At 40.5% G+C, this 27,898-nt stretch overlaps 4 protein-coding genes across 7 annotated transcripts; 3 read left to right on the forward strand and 1 right to left on the reverse strand.

Moving 5' to 3' along the window:
* Positions 1–712: 712 nt before the first annotated feature.
* LOC139299375 (elongation factor 1-alpha-like) lies at positions 713–7,542 on the forward strand. The gene is made up of 8 exons (XM_070922272.1): positions 713–832; positions 2,276–2,428; positions 3,297–3,476; positions 3,888–4,184; positions 4,272–4,422; positions 5,440–5,696; positions 6,254–6,488; positions 7,255–7,542. The coding sequence occupies exons 2-8, from the start codon at positions 2,285–2,287 to the stop codon at positions 7,377–7,379; spliced, it is 1,389 nt and encodes a 462-aa protein (XP_070778373.1). The 5' UTR covers positions 713–832; positions 2,276–2,284; the 3' UTR covers positions 7,380–7,542.
* A 2,768-nt stretch (positions 7,543–10,310) lies between these two features.
* LOC139299377 (cyclic GMP-AMP synthase) lies at positions 10,311–15,281 on the forward strand. Its single transcript, XM_070922274.1, has 8 exons — positions 10,311–10,431; positions 10,529–10,758; positions 11,091–11,313; positions 11,513–11,643; positions 12,412–12,565; positions 13,110–13,209; positions 13,943–14,065; positions 14,386–15,281. Exons 1-8 carry the CDS (start codon positions 10,311–10,313, stop codon positions 14,774–14,776), a joined length of 1,473 nt encoding a protein of 490 aa, XP_070778375.1. The 3' UTR covers positions 14,777–15,281.
* A 720-nt stretch (positions 15,282–16,001) lies between these two features.
* On the forward strand, positions 16,002–19,224 carry rpl11 (ribosomal protein L11). Of its 2 annotated transcripts, none has more exons than XM_070921421.1 (6): positions 16,002–16,023; positions 16,793–16,943; positions 17,237–17,343; positions 17,741–17,872; positions 18,758–18,868; positions 19,141–19,224. In XM_070921421.1, exons 1-6 carry the CDS (start codon positions 16,018–16,020, stop codon positions 19,168–19,170), a joined length of 537 nt encoding a protein of 178 aa, XP_070777522.1. In that variant the 5' UTR covers positions 16,002–16,017; the 3' UTR covers positions 19,171–19,224. The 2 variants fall into 2 exon arrangements, with proteins under 2 accessions (XP_070777522.1, XP_070777523.1); XM_070921422.1 differs by lacking the exon at positions 16,002–16,023 and adding an exon at positions 16,650–16,668 and having other exon boundaries at positions 16,791–16,943.
* Positions 19,225–20,082: 858 nt separating this feature from the next.
* Positions 20,083–26,060, reverse strand: klhl43 (kelch-like family member 43). Of its 3 annotated transcripts, XM_070921598.1 has the most exons (8): positions 25,968–26,060; positions 25,747–25,883; positions 25,007–25,155; positions 24,557–24,903; positions 23,237–23,536; positions 22,970–23,145; positions 21,674–22,348; positions 20,083–21,615 (listed from the first exon to the last, which is right to left on the reverse strand). In XM_070921598.1, the coding sequence occupies exons 1-8, from the start codon at positions 26,058–26,060 to the stop codon at positions 21,348–21,350; spliced, it is 2,145 nt and encodes a 714-aa protein (XP_070777699.1). In that variant the 3' UTR covers positions 20,083–21,347. The 3 variants fall into 3 exon arrangements, with proteins under 3 accessions (XP_070777699.1, XP_070777701.1, XP_070777700.1); XM_070921600.1 differs by having other exon boundaries at positions 21,448–22,348; positions 25,747–25,967; positions 26,001–26,060; XM_070921599.1 differs by having other exon boundaries at positions 21,448–22,348; positions 25,747–26,060.
* Between the last annotated feature and the right edge of the window lie 1,838 nt (positions 26,061–27,898).

Here is a 27,898-nt window from a genome sequence, read left to right on the forward strand (position 1 = left end):
TTCAAGCTAATTATATTAATCAAAAAAATAATGTGTTTCTGAAAAAGGGATCTGCATGACGTAAATGTTTTTATTTTAAAAATGACTTTGCTTAAACTATAATCCCTGATTCACCTTTAAAAATAAAAATAATAATAAAAACCAACCATCCCATGATGCCTGCGTCAGAGTGTACATTCAGCCTCTGATATCTTTTCAACCACTTCAAACAGGCCAATTACAGAGGTGGAACTGAACAAACCGGACACTTAAACTACACCTGCAATCAATAACTGCAGCAGCGCTCCTGCAGAAGCTTCAAACATACACACAGCAGAGGGTTAGGGTTAGGGTGTTTCAATTATAATTGGTCAAAGCACATTGATTATTTAGCAGTTTTAGGCCTTTCCTCATTTCTTCTGCAGGTAAGATAATAAAGGAGTATATGTTTTCATATGAATATGAATATATTGTTCACACACACACATATATATATATATATATATATATATATATATACATATATATATATATATAACTGACAAAGTTGTCATTTGTCATTTAGCAACAAACTCCAGGTGAAAAAGATGAGGCAGGAACGTCTTTAAGGTGCGCCCTATAAAATACAACAAACAAGAACAGACTGGTAAAACCAGTGGCAAACTAAGCTGTTCTGGCAACTGTGTAATTCTCAATGGGTGGAATCGTGCAACTAACACATACCAAGAAGCAGGAGGAGGAGAAGGCGTTGTCCTCAGGTGACTTTTTACCTGAAGAAATAGCCACAAGTGAAGGTACAGACAGAGCAGGAGAAGACAGACATCGGCCATTCCCCATTTAGCTTTTCAACCAGGTGAGTAAAAACACTGTAATATCTTTAGATTTGACAAATGAACTGGTTGCTTCTACAAGAAAATCAAAACTTATTTATTACCACCCATGATCTAATGGTTTGGATTATATCTTTGCTTTGTAATAGATTGTGGTGGTTTCTTGTAGTTTCCATTGTAGGATGAACTAGTTTCTATTAGTCAGTAATGATTTTGAATGGTGTAATTAAAACTCTGTAATGGTTTCTACCATTGGCAGTGGCTTCCACCTCAGGCTGTAATGGCTTCTGGTTACTGGTTTGCGGCGCCAGTTGTCAGCTGAAAACATCAAATATAATGTGTGATGTAGGTTTTATTTCATTAAAGCAGAGCAGTACTTGACTTACTTGACTATTTCCATTCAATGCTAAGTATTACCACTACTCAACTACATTTCAGCAGTGATGGCAGAAGTATTCTGATCCTTTACTTAAGAAGAAGTAGTAATAACACACTGAAAATACCTCTGCACTCAAGATTTGACTTAAGTAAAAGTACAAATGTATTAGCATCAGAATAAAAGTACTCATCATTCAGAACGGCCCACTTCTGAATCATATTTCATTGTTGGGTATTAATGTGTACGTCACTTTAATGTTGCAGCTGGTAAAGGTGGCGCTAATTTTGATTACTTTTTTTTACTGGAAATGGAAATACTAAAGTACAGTACTTGAGTAAATGTACTTAGATACTTACTACTTACAAATATTGTACATTTTCCTACACTACTTTTATTTCATAGCTATAGTTACTCTATAGTTACACAAAACATATAATCAGTTTATAAAAGATGGTGCATCGTTATATTAAACTACCCAAAAGTATAGAAAGTAGTTAAAATGTGTCCACCTCAAACAGACACATAGGGCCTTTCTGTACAACGAATACTAGTTTGTAGCCAATTATATACTTTTACATGAGTAAAATTCTGAATATTACTTGTTATAGAGTATTTTTACAGTGTGATATTGCTACCTTTGTGTAACATAAATCATGCAGTTAATTACTTGATAAAGTTATTTGATAAGACTGTCCAATTTTCTTGGTTGGATTTGATTAGCCGGTACTTAATGGCCAGCAAGCTAATGTTAGCTAATGTTAGCTAAAGTTAGCTAAAGCCAACAGATTTTAAATAACTCACACTGACCTCATTAGTGGTCCAACTGAGCTTCTTCCAACATCTGGATGAATTTAAACCTTTAAATATTGAATTTAATTTAATAAAGTCATCATAACTACTCCCCTTGTTTTTTAAATTTTGATTTACTTGAAGGCCAGCTGCGCGCTACTGTTAGCAACATTACAACTGAATCATAATGACCTCAACGGTGGTCCCACTGAGCTAATCCCGTTTTGGAGACAAATTTAAACTTAAAAAATGTATTTATGAAGTCAACATAATTACTCCCCATGTTGTTTATAACCAGCAAATCGAAATGGGAAAGGAGAAGATCCACATCAACATCGTGGTCATTGGCCACGTCGACTCCGGCAAGTCCACCACCACCGGCCACCTGATCTACAAGTGCGGAGGAATCGACAAGAGAACCATTGAGAAGTTTGAGAAGGAAGCTGCTGAGGTTAGGGTTAAGTTTTTAACAGATATTCACACCACATAAAACACAATGAGGCCCTGAAGGCACACACAGTGAGACATTACAGGTGTGGAAACAGGGTGAGGCAGATGTACCTGCTTCCTAATTTTGATGGCTTACTGCCACCTTCTGTTTAAATATGTTTAAACTAGTTGCAGTTACATTTTTCTTTTTTTTTTTACATAAAAATTTAAATGTAATGTGACAAGTAGAGGTGCACAGAGACGTCATTTTCTGTATCTGTTCAACCAATACAATTATCTGTCTCTGTATCCGAAAGTAAGTGTAGTTTATACCCAAAGTCATATAAAATCAGAAAAATGTTGTATTTTCTAACCTGATATCATTGTCAATACAATTATTGTGCCTTCAAAGCATCAAAGTGATTTAATAACGGCATATAATTCATTATGAAATATATTTCCACGTCGTTGTTTTCTCCAAATAATAACGAGCAATTTCGAGTAGAAGAAATATGTGTTTCCGTAGCATTATTTGTGCTTTCCTGAATAACGTAAGGGCTAATATAACTAGAGCAAAAATAGAAAATCAACCTCAAATACATATGAAATAACGGCTTTTTAAAAATATCAGCATAACCAATATTACCCAATGGATACTTAATTTAGTAATTAATAATTTAGTAATGATGAAAGTTACAAATTGTGTAAGCACACTGTAGTAAAGTAAATTGATTAGCAGCTTCAAGCTAATTAATCAATAATGAAGTTTCTAAAAAAGGGATCTGCATGACGTAAATGTTTTTTTAATGGCTTTGGTTAAACTACAATCACTGATTCACTTTTATCCTCCTTGTTTTCCTGCTCTATTTGTGTTGCCTGGACCACAATAGATGGGTAAGGGCTCCTTCAAGTACGCCTGGGTGCTGGACAAACTGAAGGCCGAGCGTGAGCGTGGTATCACCATCGACATCGCTCTGTGGAAGTTTGAGACCGCCAAGTACTACGTGACCATCATTGATGCCCCTGGACACAGGGACTTCATCAAGAACATGATCACTGGTACCTCTCAGGTAAAGGCACGCCTTTTAACCTGCTCTGTACTGACTTATCACTTTCATGGTTGTACGTCATATCACAAGTTGGAATTAAGTTTTTAGCTGATGCTCTTATCAGGGTTAGGGTTCAGAGTTTGCAATGGCTGTATACACTTATCTTTCCATGTAGCCAACATTACAAGCAGCCAGTATTTGTGAGAGCTAGTAGTCCCAGAAAATCACTTCATTATCTTTTTTTAAAGTTAAGTCGAAGTAAACATCCCAGACGCTCAGCTGGCCAGGGCATTTCTGCAAACATTTGAATATAATATATAATACAATAAAGTTCCTGATATGCATATGTTAAGAATAGCACAAACAGAACAAAAGACAACCATCATTTTGGCTTTCACAAAACAAGAAATAAGAATGCTCCCTGTTTATTAGGCCGACTGCGCTGTGCTGATCGTTGCTGCTGGTGTTGGTGAGTTCGAGGCTGGTATCTCCAAGAACGGCCAGACCCGTGAGCACGCCCTGCTGGCCTTCACCCTCGGTGTGAAGCAGCTCATCGTTGGAGTCAACAAGATGGACTCCACCGAGCCCCCTTACAGCCAGGCCCGTTTCGAGGAAATCACCAAGGAAGTGAGCTCCTACATCAAGAAGATTGGCTACAACCCTGCCTCTGTTGCCTTTGTCCCCATCTCTGGGTGGCACGGAGACAACATGCTGGAGACCAGTGACAAGGTAAGGACATTTTTACCGTGTTGTGCTCAAGTTGCTAACCTGCTGGATTGGACAAGGACTGATTCTTCACTTTGAATCTGTCTGTAGATGAGCTGGTTCAAGGGATGGAAGATTGATCGCAAGGAGGGTAATGCTAATGGCACCACACTGCTGGAGGCTCTTGATGCCATCCTGTCACCTGCCCGCCCCACCGACAAGCCCCTCCGTCTGCCCCTGCAGGACGTCTACAAAATTGGTGGTAAGGAGTGTCAGGTGCTTCACATGACATTTGCTGCATATATTGAGTTTTAGCACGCAGCTAACATTCATATTACTACGCTGCTACAACGCAAAACACAGTCACAAAATATCAAAAACAAACCAAGAGGCAATGTTGCAAGGCTGTTTCACAAACAACAGTAACACCAGCTTTTTCTGACAACAACATGGAGACTTTTGATTGGTGTATGAGACTCTAGACTCAGCAGCAGTTGACTTGTAATATCTGCTAAATGGAAAAATCCTGGGAGTGGATGCAAACAGTTTTTCAACTGGTTCAAACAGGCCAATCACAGGGTAGAACTGGATATACTGGATATTTTCTTTGTCATTACTGTACACTACACCTGTACACCTGTACCTACACCTAACACATATTGTTATGTTATTCTTATGTGGAACAGAACTGTTAATTAGATTTCACTCACTGTGGGTAACGCTTTAGATTACACTCGATTACATTATTATTTAGTACATATGGGGTATCAATAAAATACTTACTGGGCACCTATACGGGGGCAAGTATGTAAAAACAAGGGAGGAGTAACAACAACTTTGTGTTTAAAATGGACTTGATTGACGATCGTGATTAAGTATATTACAGGGTACCTATTTACAATTACAAGCCACAGTGAGTAAAAATATCCGGTATACAGGCTGTAATATGTGGCATTACTTATTTGGGTATAATTACACAGTACAGTCTCACCACAAAACTAAATATGTCTATCTCAATATTAAAGCAGATAATAGTTAATAGATGCTCAACATTTGTTTGTTCACTCCGAACTGAAGTTGCAAGCCTCATGTTGTGGTAACATTTGTCACTTGTCCGGTTCTGTAGCGAAGGTATCTACATTTACCATTTACATCCATGGCAGAGATTTTCTAACCTAGGCTCACTAGCAAGAACATAGCTAGGATCCCCTGTCTTCTGTCTGCACCCTCTATTCTTGTTTAATATGTACCAGGTAATTTAAAAAGTGTTCTCTCTCAGGTATTGGAACTGTACCTGTCGGCCGTGTGGAGACCGGTATCCTGAAGCCCGGTTTGATCGTCACCTTTGCACCCTCCAAACTGACCACTGAGGTGAAGTCTGTGGAGATGCACCACGAGTCTCTAACTGAAGCTCTCCCTGGTGACAACGTCGGCTTCAACATCAAGAACGTGTCCATCAAGGAGATCCGCAGAGGAAACGTGGCTGGCGACAGCAAGAACGACCCTCCCCAGGCGGCTGCGAGCTTCAACGCCCAGGTGAGTCCGAGCAAATGAAAAGACAGTAAATAAAGATTTAAAAAAGGAATATGTGAATATGATGAACTGGGCTTGGATTTTTAAACAGCCTCTTCACAATTTGTATTTAGAAAATAAACATGTTCTTAACATAGAGATGACATAGGTGCAGGAACCACAACAAAACTTGGCTTCAAGGTTTTACTGAAGCCTTTTTTTAAATCAAAATCACAAGACTGAAAAAATAGCTAAACATTCTTGGTCATTCTCACCTGAAATAAACAAAAAATGCCAAAAATGTACACAATTATGTTGCTTTACTTTTCACTCAGTCTGCTCTATCACATACAAACTCCAACCAACAATTAAATAATTAGGAATAAACCGTCCTGCCCCTTTTGTTCTGCCTTTTGCTCACAAACTGAAAAGACCTGAATGACTAATCTCAATATTAAAGCATCTGTCAGCCTCTGCTGGCTCCTAGCAGGAACTGCAATGATGTTGATCTCAGCCCTGAAGTGAGTACTGGACGGAGAATTCTCATCACTTCTAAATGCGCTTTAACATTACTATTTCAGGTCATCGTCCTGAACCACCCCGGCCAGATCTGTGCGGGTTATGCCCCCGTGCTGGACTGCCACACCGCTCACATTGCCTGCAAATTCAAGGAGCTCATCGAGAAGATCGACCGTCGTTCCGGCAAGAAGCTTGAGGACGAACCCAAGTTTGTCAAGTCTGGAGACGCCGCCATCGTCAAACTGGAGCCTTCAAAACCCATGTGTGTCGAGAGCTTCTCCCAGTATCCTCCACTGGGTAAGTAAAATGCTTGTTCTTCATCTATTGCATTTGTAGGCTACAGCCCATTTTGTTGTGTCCAACTATCTATTGAGCGCTTCCACTTCCACAGGCATTTAAACTGCTTTTATCACAATGAATCTCTTACACTTCAACCGACAATTTCGCTGCTTTCATCGTTCACTGACATTTCAATTGCTTTCATGTCTTAGACATTGACTGACATTTTAGCTGCTTTCAGCTCTTACTTTTCAGTTCGACTTTCAGGACTTAAACTGCTCACAGGGTTTAAACTTGAAACTGAAATTTTTACACTTTTACAACGTTTTATACTACAACTGACACTTCAACTCCTTTAAGTGATTCAACTTTAACTGCAACATGCATATGATATATCCCATGCAGAGAATTCACATTTTAAGACATTTTAACCTCTTCACAGTGGTTACACCAGCAATTCTTAGCATGAGTTCTACTTTAATTGACATTTCAACTGCTTTTACTGTTTACATGCTAACTGACACTTCATTGCGCACACTGTAAATCCTATATACTAAACTATCTCTGACACTTCAACTTAAACTGAAATTACCGTTGATTTCATTGTTAACAGTTTAACTGACATTTCAATTGCTTTCAGTGCTCAGTTGTCAACTGACGTTTCAACTTTAGGACATTTTAATCTGTTTGCAGTGCTTGCACTTGCAATTTTCAGCACAATCAAGCACATTTACATTTTTTCCCCACCTCTTCATATCTTTTCTTGTCCATCTCTTCCTCTCAGGTCGCTTTGCTGTGCGTGACATGAGGCAGACCGTGGCCGTCGGCGTCATCAAGACTGTCGACAAGAAGGACGTCTCCGGTGGAAAGGTCACCAAGTCTGCACAGAAGGCCGACAAGAAGAAATGAATTCTAATGCAGGACGTCCAACCATCCCTCCTCTTCATCGTCTTCTGGCTCATGCTGATTAAAACCCATTGGAAAAGTTTCCGCCGGAAAGGAAGGCTTGTGCCTTTTAGGGAAAACTATTAAAGGAATTAGGTTGTAAAGGTGAATAAAAATCTTAAACATGCCAAGTGAACATTTCCTTTCTTGTTTCACTTTCTTTTTTTTAGGTTTTATGAACAATGTATTCATCTCAAAGTGGCTTTTGACAACCTTCAGACCTCTTTTACTAATTTAAAATTTGTTCTCACCTCACGAAATTCAAAGTGTTCGCATTTCAGAGCACAAACCTTTGATGGTTTCGTTCCATGCTCTCAATGGAAATTGAATCAAAGCGATATGGCATTATAAATATTTAAGAGGTTAGATAGCAGATTGGCCCACAGAACTCACATTGAACACCCTGCTCAAAAAACTACATATTTAGACTGTATCCTTATACTGGAACAGTACTTGTTTCTCCTTTCAAAACTGAACTGGGTTATGGAGATATCCTGCATGCTTGTGTTGCTTCAACTACACAACTTAACCATTGGATGCAATTTACCATAGTGCATCAGATGAACTGTGTTTCTATTTATCTAAGTTCCTGAGCTATCTAATAAACTCTCTTTTTACTGACTTTTAAGGAGAGAATGAACATCGACTACATAAACAAAATCACCATATGAACATGAAGATGTTTTAAACATGAGAAGGAAAGGAAGAAATCCCAATGGGCAGTTGTAAAAAGATAAGTTAACTAGCATACATACTGTACATGAACAATTGGAGACTAAACATTAAACTGGATTGTGTGTTTCTGCGCATATTTACACAAAGTCTGGTCTGAAGGATGAAACAAATAATCCTTTCTGTGCAGTCCTCAACAAATGTATCCTTGTGGGTTCTCAAGCTAAACATCAATACTGTAGACAAACTCAATCCATTAGTCAACACTAGGTATTCTAGTCTTCAGCCATTACTTACTTAGGGATTTCTTGCAAGCGATGATCTGTTGGTCAACACACTTCGGTCCAGACTGAAATATCTGACATTTGGTACAGATATTCTTGGTGTCCAGACGAAGAATCCCACTGACCTTTCCTCTAGAGCCACCAGAAGTCAAACTTTTCATGTATCCTGTGTGTAGATTGTTTGGCACATAATTTCATACATATCCATGTTGGACAGATGATGACTCCTATAAGAGATCCTCCAGCGCCACCATGAGGTGGATGTTTGAGGTTTTAGGCGAAATGTTTCAACAACTGTTGGATGGATTGCCATCAAATTTGGTACACACATTCATGTCTTCCACAGGATGAATGGCAGTCACTTTGGTGATCCCCTGACTTTTCATCTAGCGCCATCATCCAATCAAAATAGGTCCAATGCTTTAGTTCACGACCTAATACCTGTAACTACTAACTAATGATATTCCCATTCAGCCTCATATACTTTGTGTTCAGTGCTAATTAGAAAGTGTTAGCATGCTAACATGCTAAACTAAGATGGTGAATATGGTAAACATATACATGCTTAACATCAGCATGTTAGTGTTGCTATGTTGGGCATGTTAGCATACTGATGTTAGCGTTTAGCTCAGTGCAGCCTCACAGAGCTGCTAGCATGGCTGTACTTTTAGCCTTGTTAATAATACTAGTGGATGTTTGTATATATGTTATGAGACAATGTTGACAATGTTAAACATGAATATCACCATGTATTGATGTATTGTAGTTAGCTTTAAGCTAATTTTCGTCTGCTGTCCCTTGGCAGGTCACGATTAAAACGTCTACAGTGACAGAAAAACACTAAACAAACAAGACACATAATATCATTATGAAGAGTAGACCTGCTCTATAAGTAAAGTGTCGTGAGATGACTTTTGTTGTCATTTGGCGCTATATAAATAAAATTGAATTGAATAATACAAAGTTACACACAGTAGTACGTCAAACACACCATGACAGCACCATGTGCATATTAGACAAATAAAAAGCAAGAAGATATTTGTAAACGGAGCAAAACGAATGAAATTTGTTCTCAGGTGTCGAAATTTTGACGAGGATTTCTGAAGGAATTAGCATTATCTAACAGTAGCGCTCCACCAAAGCTACAAAAGCTAGCAGAGCACATTTTAGGCTATACTCAATGGACAATGAGGATCGATAAGGTCTAACCTCTTTGATTACTCATTAGCTCATCTCATCATTGAGATGATTTAAGATGATGACATGTCTTCATAAAAGCATTCATTTTGTGATTGACATGCCTGTTTGTGAGCTTGTTACGTCACTATAATATGTTCTCATGAACTGCAACCTTATTTCGTTCAGGTTCAGGAGATGAACGCCTATGTAACCTACCTCTGAGGGATTCACAAGGTGTGCCCTGTTATAACATGTCATGAGACAGATATCCATTCGCGAGGAGGCAGGAGGAAGGCGTCATCCTCAGGAGACATTTAATGGGAAATGAAAGTGAAAGTAAACATAGTGGATAGAGCTGGAGAGAGGAACAAACATAGGTGAGTTAAACCACTGAAATATCATGAACATCAGAAAATCTAATCTAAATCTATCTATCTATCTATTTATCTGTCTATCTATCTATCTGTCTATCTGTCTAGCTGGAACCAGGAAATACTTGTATAACTGTTGGGTAGTTTTTTGGGTAGTTCACAAATTTTATTTGCTCTTTGTAAGTTTTGTATGCAAAAATCTTAATTTGTAAAGTAACCGATAACTAAAGCTGTCACGTAATTCTATTTATTTATTTTTATTTCTGAAATGTTGTGGCGTAGCATGAAAAGAAAAGACTCAAGTACGGGTAACTCAAATGTGTACTTATGTACAGTACTTCACCACTGGTTCTCTGTACATAGTTATTGAAGGCTGAGACGAGTTAGTTATGGACGGAGAGGGCAGTCTGACTGAAGCAAGGCAGCGTAAAAAGGACACCAGGGGAAAGTCGAGTCCTCCACGTCTCACACCAGCAAGACAGAGGCAGAAAGTTCAGCAGCTACAAGCAGGTGAGGCTGCAGTTGAAATTTGTTGGAGATTTGAATCTGTTGTTATTGTACTCTCCTCTGTAATGTCTCAAACTGCTTCCTCTGTGCCACATTTCAGAGGAGGGATCCAGAGGAGGCAAGGACTCGGTCTCCATCTCCCCAGAGCTGGCCAGCTGGATCAAAGTCAACGCTAAAGACCTCAAGATCCGGCTGACAGACCGCCGCTGGGCCGCAGAGGTGGTCAACGATTTCCGAGAGAACCTGCTGAAATTCCTGAGGAGCGGCGATCAGCCTTTCTTCCAGTCAGCTGACTTCCTCACCAGCGGCAGCTACTTTGAGAAAGTTAAGGTGAGGTCACCATGACAACCACTCACAATTGATAAAGACAACAAGAGAGGCAGTCTTCGAACCTGTCCTGTCAAATAAAACTGCATTTCTCTCCATAACTACTGTAATAGCCACTTGGTTTAACTGGAAATACGTCACGTTAAGGAAGTATTGATGCCATTTCTTGAGACATTTAATCCAGGAAGCTAAATAAGAGCTAACTTCTAACTACAGTCAAATCCTTAAGTCAGTTTTGCATGAAATGGGCTGGACAGTAGAGAGAGGAGAGAGAAAGTAAACAGGCGTTTGACAAACAAGCAACAGTCTCTATGTGTTGTTGAATCTCGCCTCAGATCCACAGCCCCGATGAGTTTGACATGATGCTGAAGCTTCAGGCTCCTTCGCGCCTCAACATGACGGAGCTCGACGCTGGCCTCTTCTACCGGATCGATTTCGCCCAGCCCACTCGGAGCCCCGTACAAGCCTTTCTTTTGGAGAATAAGCGCACCCTCTCATCGAGCAAGATCCTGACTGAGATGTTTCGCCTGGTCCGCAAGTTCCTCAAGACCTACCAAGGTCTGATCATCGCCCTTCTTCTCTCAGCTGTTGTTATTAGTTTGTGCCAATTATCTGGTTTCTCCTTCTACTTGCTGTTGTTGGTGTCTGTGCAGGACTCACTTTCTTCACTCTTTTATACTTTATTGATCTCCATCCCTCTTTGGAAACCACAAAATCGAGCCACTTGTGGTCTGTATTCACGTTTCCTTGTTTCCAGTGCCTGATAAAAGCTGTCGCTGGGAGGTGAACAGGAAGCGTCCAAACTCGCCGGCCGTGACTTTATCTCTGTTCTCGACTGACAACCACAGTGACGAGCTGATCTCTGTGGACGTGGTTCCTGCTCTGGAGGTGATCATTTTATCTGTAAAACGTAGAAAATCCATGGTTCTTGGATTACAGATACTGATGAAACACACTTACAATCTTGGTATGAATCAGGAGAACAGACCAAACGAATTATAGTAAAAATAATTTAATCTTTACGCATCAACAGCTAATGAGGCACATCTGTATGTTTTACACATTTTTCTGTGTCTTTGTTTCCTTTAATGACACTCAAAACGTTTGATATCGAGAATAACTAAGGATGCATATATTAAAATTTAAAAAGGTTAATGAAGACATATGGGATTCAATTATTTTGCATATTCATTTATTATGTTTTATTCTCATTAATCTCAGTCATTGTAAATTGCACTACTAATGCAGTAGACTAGTAATGGTAATGCAAATAGTAGTAGATAATGTAACTGAATACATTTAGTTATTGTATTGTAGTTAAATGGGTTCTCCAGTGATAGTTTTGAAACTTGTAGTACATTTAGTAGTACTTGAAAGTACATTTTGCTGATAATACTTATGTACTTTTACTTGTAAAATACATTGTTTTATATATTTTGTTTTTATATTGTTATACCTAATTAAAAGTTGTACATCCTCTGGTAGGACTATTAGTAGTCATCATTGAAAAGGCAGCAGTAGTAGTAGAAGGAGTACAAGTAGGGGTACTATGTACTAATGTAAAGTCAGAGGTAGGTCATAGTAGTAGAGGTAGTAATAATGACTGTAGTATTGTACTGGTATTGTACTCACATGTGTCCTTGTTCCTGTATGGAGATGCACTCCTCTCAGGGCTGGCCGCTCGCTATCCGTAGCGGTCCAGATGTGGACAACTGGCTGGGAAAGAAAGTTCGGCAAGAAATCAAAAGTTTACCTTGTTTCTTTGTACCAAAGAGGCTCAAAGGACGAAACCTCAGCGAGGACGCAAAAGGTGAGAGAGGTTTCTGTTGTCTGCTGTCGAATGTGAAGAAGTAAAGACCTGAAGTTCATAGAAAACCAGTGGAAGACACTGATTCAGTGATTCAGCCCCATCGGCAGTGGTGGAACATAAGAAGTACATTTATTCAAGTGCTGTACTTAATAATGTAATAAGATATATATAAAGTAATCATTTATCATATCAGTCAAAGAGGATGATTTTCTGCAAAATTAGTAATTTTATTTTTGATACTTTAAGTAAATTTAGCATCCATCCATTTTACTTTCACTTCACTTTAAATGCAGGACTTTTACTTGTAATGGAATATTTTGTTATTGGTACTTTTACTTAAGTAAAGGATCTGAGTACTCTGATTCACACTGTTAGAATATGTTGATAGAAGGAACATTATACAGTTTGTTCCAGTTGTTTGAGCTAAACCTGTATTGTGTTTTGGAGTTGTTTGCATGAAGGCTGAGATCAAGTATTTTTTTGTTGTGGGGTGAACCGTTTCTATAAAGTTACATCGCTCTGCTTGTTTGTCTTTCTGTAACAGAGAGTTGGAGGATTTCTTTCTCTCACATTGAGAAGAAAATCATCACGAGCCACGGCAACAAGAAAACCTGCTGCGAGAGCAACGCCACCAAATGCTGCCGGTGAGACTCTGAACTGGTTAAATAATAATAATTATACATTTTATTTAATGGCGCCTTTCATGGCACTCAAGGTAACCACTAAAGGAGCCACTTTATTCTCACATCTATTTATCTATTTATAGAGCATTTTCTGTACCACTTTCTGATGAGACACTCTTTATAGCGGGTTTCTTAAGGCTTAATTAATAGTTAAGAAATTATTTTTACCAAAGCCCTTTTGGGTTACCAAACTTTTGGGTTGCCAGGCTGTGAAAACTCCCTTTCACTGATTGACCTTTTTTAGAAAAGGGATGTTCCATAATGATAATAATAATAATTGATATGTAACTTATCAGCACTTACAGCTTCGGACTTGATGATTAAAATGCTTTATCAATGGCTAATTAACATTTATAACTGCAGACCTGATGGCCATTTATTAATGGATTACCAACATGAATAACATAATTGCATTATATTACCAAATAGAAAGGATTTTTCACAAACTGGCAACCCAAAATGTGTTCTTTTTAAAGGTTTATAACAGATCTATAAAACTTTGTGAGTGATTTTTAACCATTAATAAAACAACTTATAAACACTTTATAACTTATTAAAGTACTTCAAAGGAAAATAGTAAATAGTGCAGAGTCAACAATAAGATTTTATTTTTAAAAAGGAAGACATAGATTAGAAATAATTAGCTTTTCTTGGGGCCTTTTCACAGTACATGATTTTATCTTCTCTCTGGCAGTAAGCAGTGCTTAATGCTCCTCAAGTCTCTGATTGAGGGCCTGAAACAACGTTTTCCCAAAGAGCTGGGTGACCTCTGCTCCTACCACGGGAAAACTGCCTTCCTCCACACCCTGTCTGTCAGGTACTCTTCAACATCATCAAAATATCATTACTATCATAGTAAGGATGGAAACGGTAGCACTAGTGGCTGTACTTGTAGTGTGCTCGTGTAGCAGTAGTAACTTCATTGATAGTTGAATACAGATGAATATAAAAATGTAATCTGTTTTGGACTGTTGGTCGGCCTAAACAAAGTATTTATAGACATCAAGCTGGGCTCTGAGAAAATGTGAAGAGTATTTTTCATTATTTTCTGACATTTTAATTAATTAATTCATAATTTTTACTGTTTTTCTGTCATTTCTCGCTAATGGCTTTGTTCCCCTGCATCTCGTCTGTCAGGTTCAGCGACTCCATGTGGGCTCGCCAACAGCTTCCTGCCTGCTTCCTGCACCTCCTCGGAGCTCTGGAGGACCACGCACGCCAAGGCGTCCTCCCACACTTCTTCGTCCCCAGCTGTAACCTCTTCTCCCCGGGTGTCTTCCCCCGCAGAGCGCTGGCTTTCCTCGTCAACGCCCTGGAGGAGCAGAGGAGGGAGGGCCTGCCCCTGCTGAAGCCTGCAGCTCCGGTCCCAGCACTGAGACTCATGACTCCTTCTGCAGAAACCTCCACTGAGATATCAGAGGACAACTCGTCCTCACTGACTGCAGTTTCCTCTCTGGACACTGCATTTATGAATAAACTGGTCCTTCTGGTTGCTTTTGGTTTAGTTTTTGTCCTATTTCTTATGTAAGTGATGAGAAAAGAGGATACATATATGAAATATAATAGACACTCCCTCTTTTCATGGAGTATATAAATTAGGTGAAACCATGTAATAAAGGGGGTTATCCCTTATCGATTTCCCTCATTTACTTCATTAATAGTGACACTTTTTGTCTATTAACTATTTTCCATGGTGATAATAAAATGAAATGAAAGGTTTGACAATTTGTAATGTAAAAGGAAAATAATCATCCATATGTTTGCAGATTGTGTGAGAAATCAGAATCAGAAATACTACATTGATCCACGGGGGGGAAATTGCGCAAATGTTTCAATACAAGCCATTATTCTGGTAGTTCTTGTGCGGCTTTTAATAAAGACAAAACCCTAGAAACTTATCAGCGTTTTGTCACATATTTAGTTTCCCAGTTCTTCCATTCCTTATTTCAAATCATTAACAGCCTAATATCATCTCTGTGCAATACATGTTTTGTGTATTTGGTTAAATTATAGTCACCTTTTGTTTTAATGTAAAGCTGTGTTGTGTTTTTGAAATGTTCCTTGTAAGTTAAAAGAATATATTAGTAGAATTTCCTGAATAAATAAAGGTTTTAAATGATACTCACTACCTTGTCTTGTTGGTGTAATAAGGAATGAATGGTGTTAAAGAGATATATGTGTCATTGGCAAAAGCATATACATTGAAGAACTGTGACTAACTAACTAACGATTGTTTTTGTTAACTATTAATCTGATGATCATTTTCTCAATTAGTCCTTCTTTTGTACTGTAAAAAAAGAAGGTTAAGGTGACGTCTTCAAATTGCTTGTCTCGTCCGAGCAAAAGTCCAAAACAACATTGTAATGATTACAATATTTATTAAAAACTTGCAAATCCTCATATTTGGGGATCCTGAACCAGTGGGAATGCCAGATGCTTTTGCTTGGAAAAGTATAAATAAGTTCATTTTGTAATTATCAAAACGGTTGTTGATTAATTTTCTCTTGATCAATTGATTAATCTGGTAAGTGATGATGATTGACATGCCATTGTTTACTCAATCCAAACCAAATTCAAATCTGCGTAATCCCTGCAGACGATAAAATAATTTACTTATTTTGTTGTTGTTTTACACTAACATTTTGCTTTTAGTACGTAAAACGGAACACTTGCGTTACGCCGTGATGTTTCCCCGGCCTCATTTGCGGCAAACACACCGCTATAAATATTTCTCGCCGGAAACGTAACGTCCTCTTCTAGTGATCCAACATGGCGGTGAGTACTGTCTCACACTATACGATGGCGATCAAATATGAAGTTGGAGTTGAAATCCACAATCATCGGAGCTTTAGGGTCATCCTAACTGCTGTGCGATGTACAGAGACTTAGACTCCATTATGGATGATTAAACAAGAGTCGTATTTTACAAATAAATGTAACAGAAGACTTAAACTAAATTACCGAGGGATGCTAACAGGCTAGCTACTGGAAAATACTGTCCTCCATATACATGTAGTTTTTCCGGAATAAAATACGATATGACAGGTGTGTGGAGACACTGTGGCAACACATTAGGCATGTCTCTGTCTTTCTAGAAGAGCTGTTTTAGTTGTGGAGGAGTTATTAAATTTCTTGACACGTATATGATCTGTGACAATGCTAACAGCAGATCCAGCGGGGATATGCACGGACATGTTCTCCGGCCGGCATGTGTTGGTCTGAGACTGTTGGAGTTTGATGTTGAGATAGAGAAGAGCAGTGTCAGGACTCAAAGACGTGGAGATAATGCCTAGGCAATGTTAAACCTGAACTCTGTTCTCTGTTACGTGTTTGAAACGTTAGTCTAGCTTTCTTGTCTATGCTAGCATGTTAGCCAGCTAACGCTAGTTGGTCAACTCAACATGGCAGCAGCAGTTGACAAGTTGTCAGAACTTCTTAGTAGGCAGATGTTTCTGAGTGATGGAGTGGGTTGTTGTCCTGATGGTATTGTCAGTTCTGGGGTTGTAAAATCTGAGAAACTAACCCTATATTTTGTGTTCTCCAGGACCAGGGTGAGAAGAAGGAGAACCCCATGAGAGAGCTTCGCATTCGCAAGCTCTGCCTGAACATCTGCGTCGGTGAGAGCGGAGACAGACTGACCCGTGCTGCTAAGGTGCTGGAGCAGCTCACAGGGCAGACCCCCGTCTTCTCCAAGGGTGAGCGTTTGTGTGCGGAGTGAAGACCGTTTTTGTAGGAAGGATCTTGAGCTGTGGTAGTATTGACTTGGAGAGCATTTGTAGAAGTGGAAGCAAAACAGGATTGGTGAACGTTTCATCCAGCATGATGAAATGGTCAAATTGTACGTATTCCTACAGCAGCTGGCAGTCATTGTAAAGCTGGGCTAAAAAGTGGAAGTGGTTGAAAGTGCTGAAAAGGAATATTTTTAGATATCAGTTAGTATCATTGCACTGTATTTAACTGTTTTGTTTTTTCTTTCCTCCACCCGCAGCCCGCTACACTGTGCGATCCTTCGGTATCCGCAGAAATGAAAAGATTGCTGTCCACTGCACCGTCCGTGGAGCCAAAGCAGAGGAGATCCTGGAGAAAGGACTGAAGGTCAGGAAGTCATGTTTATTTCTCCATAGTCCAGTGATTCCAAACTGTGACTCTTAATCGCAGGTTACAGATGACCTGAAGACTGAAAGACTGAAGAAACTGAAGACTGATGTGTCCTTTTCACATGGTTTTAATTTGAACTATTCAGTATTTCAAAATGACGTGTATCAGGAAACATACAGACTAAAGCTGATTTTGGTCTGTTGTCAAATTTAGATTTCAAATTGAAGTAAAAAAAACAAAATGCCCAGACAAACCACACTTTAATTGGTCTTTCTTTATGTAATACAGCTGTATAAAGTTAGACATAAGCCTTTTATCAACTCTTGTATTATGTTATGAACATATTATTGCTTTTTTGGCTAAAGAGGCTTCACTCTGCTGTTCCTCCTTCAAGGTGCGTGAGTACGAGTTGAGAAAGAACAACTTCTCTGATACCGGAAACTTCGGCTTTGGTATCCAGGAGCACATCGATCTGGGCATCAAGTACGACCCCAGCATCGGCATCTACGGACTGGACTTCTACGTGGTAAGTGACCAAAAATATCTTTTAAATGTAGCTGGTTGGAGGTGATGTGTGCATTCAGTTGAGACGAAAAACATTTGTGTGTATATAAGTGGTGGAATACATGCGGATATTTGAGGTGGTTTTTAAGATGTAATATCAGTATGTATCGCATCAAGTAAAGTGCTGTTGTCTCGGGAAAATTTAAAATGTCTAAATCTTTTTGCTGAGGGTTTTGTATTGTGCAAGTTTTTTATGTGAAGTGTGACACGATTTGAGGTTTACAGATAAGATGCTGCAGCATATTTAAGTTAACTTGCCCTTCCTCTGGTGTTCAACAGGAAATCGGTTAAATGCTGTTTGTTGTAGTTGTTGGGTGTTCGTCTGAAGTAAATCATGTCTGTGTTCAGATGACATGTTGTCGATGGAGATTGCTTTTGATTGAGCCACCTTTTGATAGCTGAGTATCAGAGATGCAGATAACAAATGTATATGTGTTGATGTCTAACTAAGTATAAACATTTATTGCGCCAAACACACCAGATTTCATGGATTCATCTATTAAATGTGCTGAAACGATCAACAGATTAATTCCTTTTTGACAGCAAGTGATTGATATTTAAATTTAAATTAAAAAAAACTCAAACTTTTAGTTACAGCTTCTCAAATGTTGAGGTGTCTGTTTTTCTGTTTTTTTTACATCCTTCTAAATTGAATGTTATTTGACTTTTCGGGACATCAACACTTGTGTGTTACCGACTCCGTTTAAGTCCCTGAGCTTTCTAACATTATATTCAACCAGTTCTGACGTCAGGAGGCCAGGCAACAAATATTGATTGGTGCTTTTGTGTGTGATGGAGAAACTGGTTTTTAAGCTTTTCTGACCAGCTTCGTCCCCTCTGTGTTCAGGTTCTGGGCAGACCCGGCTTCAGCATTGCAGACAAGAAGCGGAAAACAGGCCGCATCGGTTTCAGGCACCGCATCCGCAAAGAGGAGGCCATGCGCTGGTTCCAGCAGAAAGTGAGTGCTCATCCTGACAGACGTGAACATTGTAGACTAGCTGTCAAGGTTTTGTTCAAAGTTCACATTGAACAGTTAGAAGAAGAGAAAGAAGTTTATAGAGTCGTGTTTCTGCCTCTGAGATCGATCGACACTCATCTGTAACTGGCCGTAACGACTCGAAGGGCTGGTTTCACAGTTAACCGTGAACCGACCGCTGTCTTTCATGTTTCATTTTCTCTGCTGAAATATTGTCAATTACAATCTAATATTTGTCTCTTATTTCTTTTCAGTATGACGGCATCATCCTCCCCGGCAAGTAAAGGACCACCTTTTGATCTTGTTTGTAACAAATTAATAAAATGGGAAAAAATGTACTGGTCTTGTGACGTTATTGTGGTATTTCTGTAGTGAATAAGCAAACATGGCTACTTCTTCTCGTGCCTCCAGTTACCTCATTCCTCAACATCCTCACGAGATAGGACTGTAATAGATGAGCTTTAACCACATGTGGCCCGCAATGTCTGTTTTCACACGTCAATCAGACCGATCGACAGCCTCGTTAATCGAATCATTTCACTTTAAAACATCATGGCTCTGTTTTGTTTCAAGACGCAGATTTATTGAGTTTTCTGAGAAACAACAAATCCTCAAATCTGGAACACGAACTTATTACAAATACATCTTTGAAAGACTGCTCTGGGGAAGGAGGCGAGGGGATGTTTCCTGTCCCCTTCACATTTTATGCCACTCATATGTTTGCTCCACTATATTTTTGAGGGAAATGTTCTACTTTTTACTAAACTACATTCATCTAACACTTAGATTATCAGTTACTTTGCTCCATCTTATAGTAATATTGCAGTGAAAGAGGCCACTCTTCCTGCATGAATACTTCTTTAGCTGATATCTTAATTTTACATAATATTTCCAACGTATTAACGTAACTTTTTCATTGAGGTGTTGCTTCTTTTACTCGAGTAAAGGATCAGAATATTTCTTCCACCGCTGTGTCTGAAACAACAATCTTTAAAATGTTTTACTGTCACTTCTAAACTTAAACTATTGGTCCCAGTTATTGCTCTATTTTATCTTAACCTGACCTTTGACCTCAGGCGACACGTTTCTTGCAGCACATGATAGCAGATCTGGTTTAAACCTCTTTCCTGTGGTCGGACTTAATTTCCCAGCAGCTCAGTCTCTACGTGTAAATACAAAAAGGCAGACAGTCGGCATGTTTTGATCACATTTGCTTTATTCAGTGAAACCACCAGCACAGAGCTCGTCCAGTGCCAAGAAAGAGACAAATACAGAGGGACTCGGCCAATCGGACGAGCCAGATTAGCCTCATTGTGTTTCTTCATAAACAGTATTTATCATTAACTCTCGAAGCTGTTAGTTTAGCTCCACCTGCTGGAGTCTCACTGGTTGTTCTTCAGTTGGTAGTTTGTCTCAGTTTCAATAAAAATTATACGTCAGAGGAGGAAAAATGTTTTAAACCACAAACACAGGTGAGGTGTAAGTTTTCATCACGTTTTTATGTCGTTTTTTCTTTATTTGGTGGAATTTTATCCATATTTTTCAGATTTTTATGCTTTTTTTCAGATTTTTTATATCATTTTATAAGCATTTTTTTAATATGGGTTTCTTTGTAAAGTTAAATTTGCAGGGTGTCGAAAACCAAGAAACATGTCCATTTTTTTTCATGTTATTTTCCATTTATTTCCTTTTAAATCTCACCTGTGTTGTTGAGTTCACACTGCCTTCCTCTTGTGGTCACATCTTAATCCTTCCACTCCATTGCACTTATAAAATGTTTGTTTTTAAGTACTACATCTATATGTTTTTAATTATTTTTGTCACAATTGAGCTACACTACTTCTGACAAGATATCCATTAAATAAATAAAACAATAAATGCAGGGTTTTTTTTATTGCTGGCCTGCTTTTATCCTCGTGAGAAATATTTAAAGTTTGCTGATGAGAAAATCTTAAATTACTGCAGTTGTTTGTCAGAATTGGCTCATTTCCTGTAGCAGCCACACACTCCTGTCATTCACTCGTCTCTGTCACACACACATTCACACTTATTTTCACAGTCGCACACTCTGCCTAGATACATCTTTGTACACAAACTGCCAGTGGATTCACAGTGACGTTTTGTTAAACCCAAACACAGACAGCCACCGCTCCCGTCTTCATTCTCCATCCTTCTTCCATCACCTCTCCACCTCCGCCTGCTCGACTCTACAATTAATCCCTTATTCCGCCTTTTTCTCCTGTTCCCATCAATGTAAAACCTCCTGGGACCACTTTGGACCCTGCATGCTCTCACTTACATATAATTTTAATTTTGCTCTTTTAATTATAATAATACAGGACAGATGTCAAGTAAAAACATTCTTTGGGCGCCATAAAATCACTTCCAGAAACATTCATGACCAAAGTTTCATCCAAATTTTGTCCATTTAAATCTTCCTTGTTATCAATACTTTTAAGTGTTAAATTATCCTATTTGTTGAATTGTTTTTTACTGTACTGTTCTTTGTGTAATTATTTACAGGCAGAAATAAATTTGGTTTTAAGTTTTTTTGGGTACATTTTCCCACATAGATAATAGATGGATAAACAGGAGAGAGAGCAGACATGATCCAGATGTTCTCCAGAGGTTGAACCGTCCCTCCTCTCTTCCAGTCTCTCCCTGTCTCTCTATGCTGTGATGGTTTGTGAAGGAGCCATGCTGCTCTCTCTGCTCTGGTTCTTCTGCTGCTGCTCTTCGTGGGCCGGGGTGTTGCGGTGCTGTTGCCGGCGCGGTGCGTGGCGGGGCGGCAGGGTCAGGGTGCAGCAGGACACTCCCACCGTGGGCTCGGGCAGATCCTCCGCCATGGACCAGTTGTCTGTGGCCGGGTCGTACTTCTGGACGGCCGCCTTGTAGCGCTTCTCCGCCTCGTTCCAGCCTCCCAGCAGGTACAGCTTGTCGGCCAGCGGGGACAGGCCGGCGGTGCTCACGCCGAGGAGGAGAGGGGCGGCCCGGCTCCACATGCCACTCTCCGGGGAGAAGACCTCCACGGAGAGCACATCCACCCGCTCACCGCCGGGCCCCAGCTGACTTCCTCCCACCACATACACCTTCCCTCCGAGGGTGGCGGAGCAGTGCCAGCCGCGGGGTGTCTCCAAGGAGGCCTTCTCGGTCCAGGTGTCGGTCTCCACTTTGTAACACGCCACAGAGCGGGAGTAGGCGCAGTTGATGTACCCGCCGGTCACCAGGATGTCTCCGGAGGGCAGGGTGGCGCTGGAGTGGCAGCAGCGGGGCACCTCCATGGGCGCGCGCATGTTCCAGGTGTTGGAGGAGGGCAGGTAGCTCTCCGTGGTGGCCAGCAGACCCTCCACGTTGCGGCCGCCGATGGCAAACAGGCGGCCACCGCTGGCTGCCAGAGAGAAGTGGGTGCGACGCTGACGCATGCTGGCCAGGTGGAGCCAGGTGTTGAAGCGGGGGTCATATCTGGTGGAGGTAAAGAGCAGAAGGACATTCATAGTGTTGCACTCGATTGTACAAGAATGAAAAAGAGAGCTTGAATGAGAAGCTCAATCCCTGCCTACTTTAACACCTCGGCACACCTGGCCAAAAGCTGCTTGAAGCGCGTGTGAATGTCACGATGTCGGTTTCAGAAATGCCCTGTTCACACCTGGCATTAGATGCGTCCTGGGTGAAGTGGACAGCTCTAAGTACGGGTGTGAATGCACCAAAGACGCATTGAGGACGCATTGAGATCCGATCGCTCAGACCACATTCGGAGGTGGTCTCCGAGTGATCTCGCTCATGTGGAGACACATTTTAATGCCAGTTGTGAACTGACGTACTCAGAGCTATTGTGTTGTGATCAGGTATAAACAGACAAAGTTACGTAAGTTGATGGATGCAGCTCCTCCTTGTTTCCAGCATTGTAAAGGCAGTTTCGGACTCTGTTAGACGATCTGACAATCACTTTGTCTGATTTGTTGACCATTATTAAAACTATTACTTACATGTTATATATTCTTTATAAATTAAAGGGTTATTATTACAAAGTGGTACTACTATGTTTTCGCTGCCTGTATGTTCTGATGCGTCTTGTCCTCGTACCTGCTGAGGGTGCTGACGGCGTGTTTGGCCTGGTTGCGGGCGTCGTTCTGGTCCTCTCCTCCGGCTACATACAGGAAGCCGTCCATCACAGCCACACACTGGTTGAAGCTCTTCGCCGGCAGCTGGGTGAGGTGACGCCAGGAGGCTCCTCCTTCACGAGGGTCCCTCCACAGCACCTGGACCACCGGGTCAAAGGTCAATGAGGGATTTCCTTGTGTTTCTTTTAAGGTAGCGAACACAATGAGATAACAAAAACAAAACACAGACCTCGCGGCTGAGAGCTCTCTCTGTGAGTGATGGACGACCACCGACGGTGAGCAGAGTCTGCTGCCCGGCGCGGACCTGTGTGCGTCGGGACTGCAGGGTGTTCTGCTGGTAGGGCAGCAGGTGGTAGTTCATGGCGTCCACCAGCAGCCGGTGACACTGAGGGTCCATCATCATGCGGGGCACCGGCTGGATCTGACTCACCAGCTCGCTGGCCGGGATCGTCTCAAAGCGGACATGAGACAGGAGCTCTGCGGCGTGAGCCTGACGAGAGGCGTCGAAGTCCAGCCACTTCATGGCCAGCTGGAGAGAGAGAGACATTTTCAGGGAATAAGACAAAAGGCAACATGCAGCACATCAATATGTAATGTGTTATAACATAATATGTAATATAATTGTCCTCATGGAGCATCTTTCAAAACCCATGTTTCATATGTAGCTACAGAAATGTCTAAAGAAGTTTCAAATAAGACTGAATACATCAATAAATAGTCTTGTTAGCTAAAAGTGGCAGACATAAAATGTTGCTTTCGAAAAATTGTGTCTCTAAAAGCTGAAAAATAACATGAGCCAGTTAAAATAAAAATAATTTATTTCACCATCAACCGTTGGTGGGAGAGGATAAAAAGCTTTTTGCTTTTATTTACAAACTGACTGGAGATTAAAAGTTAATTTTAAAATCAAATATAAAATACATAAATAAACTAATTCCGTAAGAAATAAAGAAACAATTCAAGTAAACTTGAATAAAAACCTAAATCAAGATAATTAATAACTCACATTCGGTGCAGTTTATAAATACAACCACCACTGCTTCTCTCCCCTCAGCTGCTTGTCTATTTAGGTCTGCGATGGAGTTGTATATTAATAAACGAGCTCGCTTCTTGCATACAGTGAGTTATACATGGTAGTTTCTGCTCGCAGTCGACCTGCAGGTGATTGACTTTGATTCATGGATCTGTGTTATGCTCTGAACAGCTGTTCTGGGGTCTGTTTTTAGGTCTGGATGAAAATAGCAGGAAGGTCCGGAGGGTCGACGAGTTAATACTGAGGAGGCAGCCTCCTAGAAGACTTTGCATTTCTCCTCAGTTAGAACATCAGAAGTGAATGTTATGATCTCACTAATTCTTGTTAAGAACCTTTTGAGATGAATTTGGATTCAAATTGACGTCCTGTAACGCCGATTAAACGGCAGCTATGATACATTCTACAGTAAGTGCAAGAAGTAATTCGGAAGGACGTGAAAAACTGCATATCCAGACAGCACGTCCTGTTTCAGCAACAAATTTCAACCTTTGACCTTTACAAAGTTTGACCTCTCACCTGGAAGGCAGTGACCTCTGAAGGCAACAGCAGCAAGTCGTCCTGCAGGAAGGCGGAGATCTGCTCTAGGGTCAGTTGGTTGAACAGCGGCGTGTCGGCGAACTGAACAAAGTTCTCCAGGACGAAGCGGCGGGCGGCGTCGCACACGGGCAGCAGGCCATAAGCGGCAGCAATGTTCCAGATGTAGACGCAGGTCTGCACGTTGAGCTCGGCCAGCAGGAAGTCCATGCACATCTTGAGGAGCTGAGGGATCTGCAGGGTGGCGGCGGCGGAGACGGTGCAACCGATGGTGTAGAGGGACATGTGGACACGACCCAGGTAGGCGAAGGTGATGACGTTGGCCAGACCTGCAGACATAGGCGAGATGTTTTATTTAACGATAGCCAAACCTGAGTCTCTCAACATGGGAAATTCCCGTAAAGCAGCTTTAACAGCAGCTGGATGGCCTACCTAGAGGTGAGAGGGAAGGGAGCTCCAGGCGCTTCATGGTGGGGTCTTTGGCCAGAATCTCTCTGAAGTACTGACTGACTGAGGAAATGACCAGCTTGTGGACATCAAAGGCCTTTGTCTTACAGGCCAACTCCAGGTCAGTCAGGAACCTGAGGACAGGTGGACACGAGAGGATCAGTAGATGTCACACATACCTGATACAATAACTCATAATACAATACAATAGATATGTTATAATATAATGGTATGATGAAGTAGGAAAGGGCAAATTACCATGTAATACAATATAATTTGTGACTATACAGTAGTATATGACTATTGTATCATAATTGTATTGTAATTGTACCGTATCGCAATCACATTATATCAAAATTGTATCGTAATTACATAGCACTGAATTATATTGTATCATAATATAATTGTATTGTAATTGTATTTTATCGTAATTGTATTGTACTGTAATTGTACTGTTTTGTAATTATATTGTATGAAAATTGTATCGTAATTGCATAGAATCAAATTGTAATGTATCAAAATTTTATTGTATTATAATTACATTGTATTGAAATTGTAATTGCATAGAATTTAATTGTATTGTATAGTAATTGTACTGTATCGTAATCGCATTGTATTATAATCGTATTGTATTGTAATCGTATTGTATTGCACCTTAATTGTATCATTTCATATGAGAATTGTATACCATCGATTGCGATGCGAATATAAGTATCAGAACCTACTTCTCCTGCCGCATCTTGCTGAGCTCCTCCAGCAGGGCGTTGCCATGCAGGGGTCGTGTCAGCTCGCTGCCCAGGCCGAGGCCTCTCTCTCCGGGCTTGATGACCGGCGGCGGAAGCGGCAGGTTGAGGCTGTTCAGCTGGGCGATGTCCAGCGCGGCCATTTGCTCGATCTTCTTCACCCCGGTCTCCATCACCACCACACCGTCACCGCGGCTCTCCACCTTCAGCGGGACTGGAGCGGTCTCCATAGCGACCTGAGAGATGGTTTCCATGGCAGGCTTCTTCTGACGGGAGGCCTTCTTCTTGGGGGCCATCGTTTGACTGTTGAGGTTGTTTTTTGTAGGTTTTAGCCTAAGTTTACTTTAGTTTCCTACAGTAACCTACGGTGCTGACTTCCTTTACTAACAAAACAATATCCAAAGGCCTCTGCTTTTGGCTGGATGTTGTAGCTGTGTATTGTCTTCCTCTGAACAGAAAGACAGGTACAATGGATCGTTTGGGATTTCGTTGGTGGTTTCACTTTAACACAGCACACAGCACCTGAAACAAAAACAAAGGAAGAAAATAAAGATGTAATCGTCATTTTTAAAGTTAAGACACAAACTGTTCAAATCCTGATTGAATCATTGTTCATCAAGCAAACACTGTGTCCCTGATAAACAACTGAAACGCGCCTGGCAAATGTTTCTAGACTTTAAATCACAGTATTGTTTCAAGGTAACTGGAGGACACACTGACAGATGCACATTGCTCTGCTAATCTCTGAACGTCACACAACACAACAACACACAGACTGAACACCGACATCTTTTCTAAATCCACCTACAAACTGTCTCTATGGGCCAGCAGCCGCGTGAATGACAGGTGCGAGTGTCCTTTTGCGAGGTCGTCAAGAAATTAAGCTCAGGGTCGGGCTTGTGGTTTGCAGCGGCCCCCGGCCTTCAATGCTGCACTTCACACACTGCGTATTTCGCCCATAAAGCGTCTGGGGAATCTTATTCATGATCGCAATGAGCTGCGGTGTGCAAACTGCAGCAGATCAGTGTAGTGAGGACTGTAACAGAGAGTGTGGGGATCACATTTAAGTGCTGATATTCAGAGAGGAGAGGGTGTCAAAAATTAATGGGGGATAAGGCGATATAAGGGTCCTACATCTCCTTTTCTGTAGTGTTTTTTTTGTACTTTTGGTGCAATGGTGGTGTAATTTGTTCTGGCTGTGAAGGAGTGTATGAGGAATAGGTGGAAGGAATTGCTTCTGTTCTTGTGTTTGTGTCTCATTTGTCAATTTGCAATTCGAATTCTTTTTTAAAAAAGACCAAAACTCAACCATTAAAGTATGAACAGTTTGTTTGACACAGGAACAATGAACACCAAAAAAAAACATGAAATTGTACATATGTTTGAGTTTTATTTTATATAACTGGTCAGCGAGTGTCCAAACTCTAGCTAACTTTGTAACGACATTGGGTGTTGTGTTTCCCATTCTTGGTGAGGCGATGAGAGGATGCGATTTCATTCATTAGCAGCGTGTTCGAGGTAATAATATAATGTTTTTATTTGTTGACAGGGCCACTAAATCTTTGTTGCACGTGAACACAAAAGAGGACTTCTTTGATAAAAAAAAAAATCTCCAACTCCAACAATTTAGGAGATGATGATCTTTGTTCCTGGCTCACAGTTTGTTGCCCAGTTGTAACTTTAGTTACCTGAGCCGAGTGCAGAGATCACCTCTGTGTCAGGGTGGGACTGAAAAGTAACCCCAGTGCTTATTTGGGGCCTCAGCTGTGTGCCAGTTCAGTTTTACATAATCCTTCTCTGATTATATTTTGTATTATTAATGTTAATCTTCAAAGTAAAAATAAAAAAATAAAAAAAGTACAATATTTCCCACAGAAATGAGGATTGGGATGTAATTACTCAAGTAAGTACCTCACAGTTGCACTTAAATACAATACTTGAGTAAATGTAGGCTACTTAGTTACATTCAACCACTGCTAATTAGCAAATGTTAGCATGCTAACTTGCTAAACTAACATGGGAAAGAAGGGGAACAAAATACCCACTTAGCATCAGCATGTTAGCATTGCATGCCGACATTAGCATTTAGCTCAAAGCTTCACTGTACCTGACTAACAGCCCTACAGAGCTGCTA

This window comes from Enoplosus armatus, chromosome 16 (assembly GCF_043641665.1).
Source record: "Enoplosus armatus isolate fEnoArm2 chromosome 16, fEnoArm2.hap1, whole genome shotgun sequence".
Lineage (NCBI taxonomy): Eukaryota > Metazoa > Chordata > Actinopteri > Centrarchiformes > Enoplosidae > Enoplosus > Enoplosus armatus.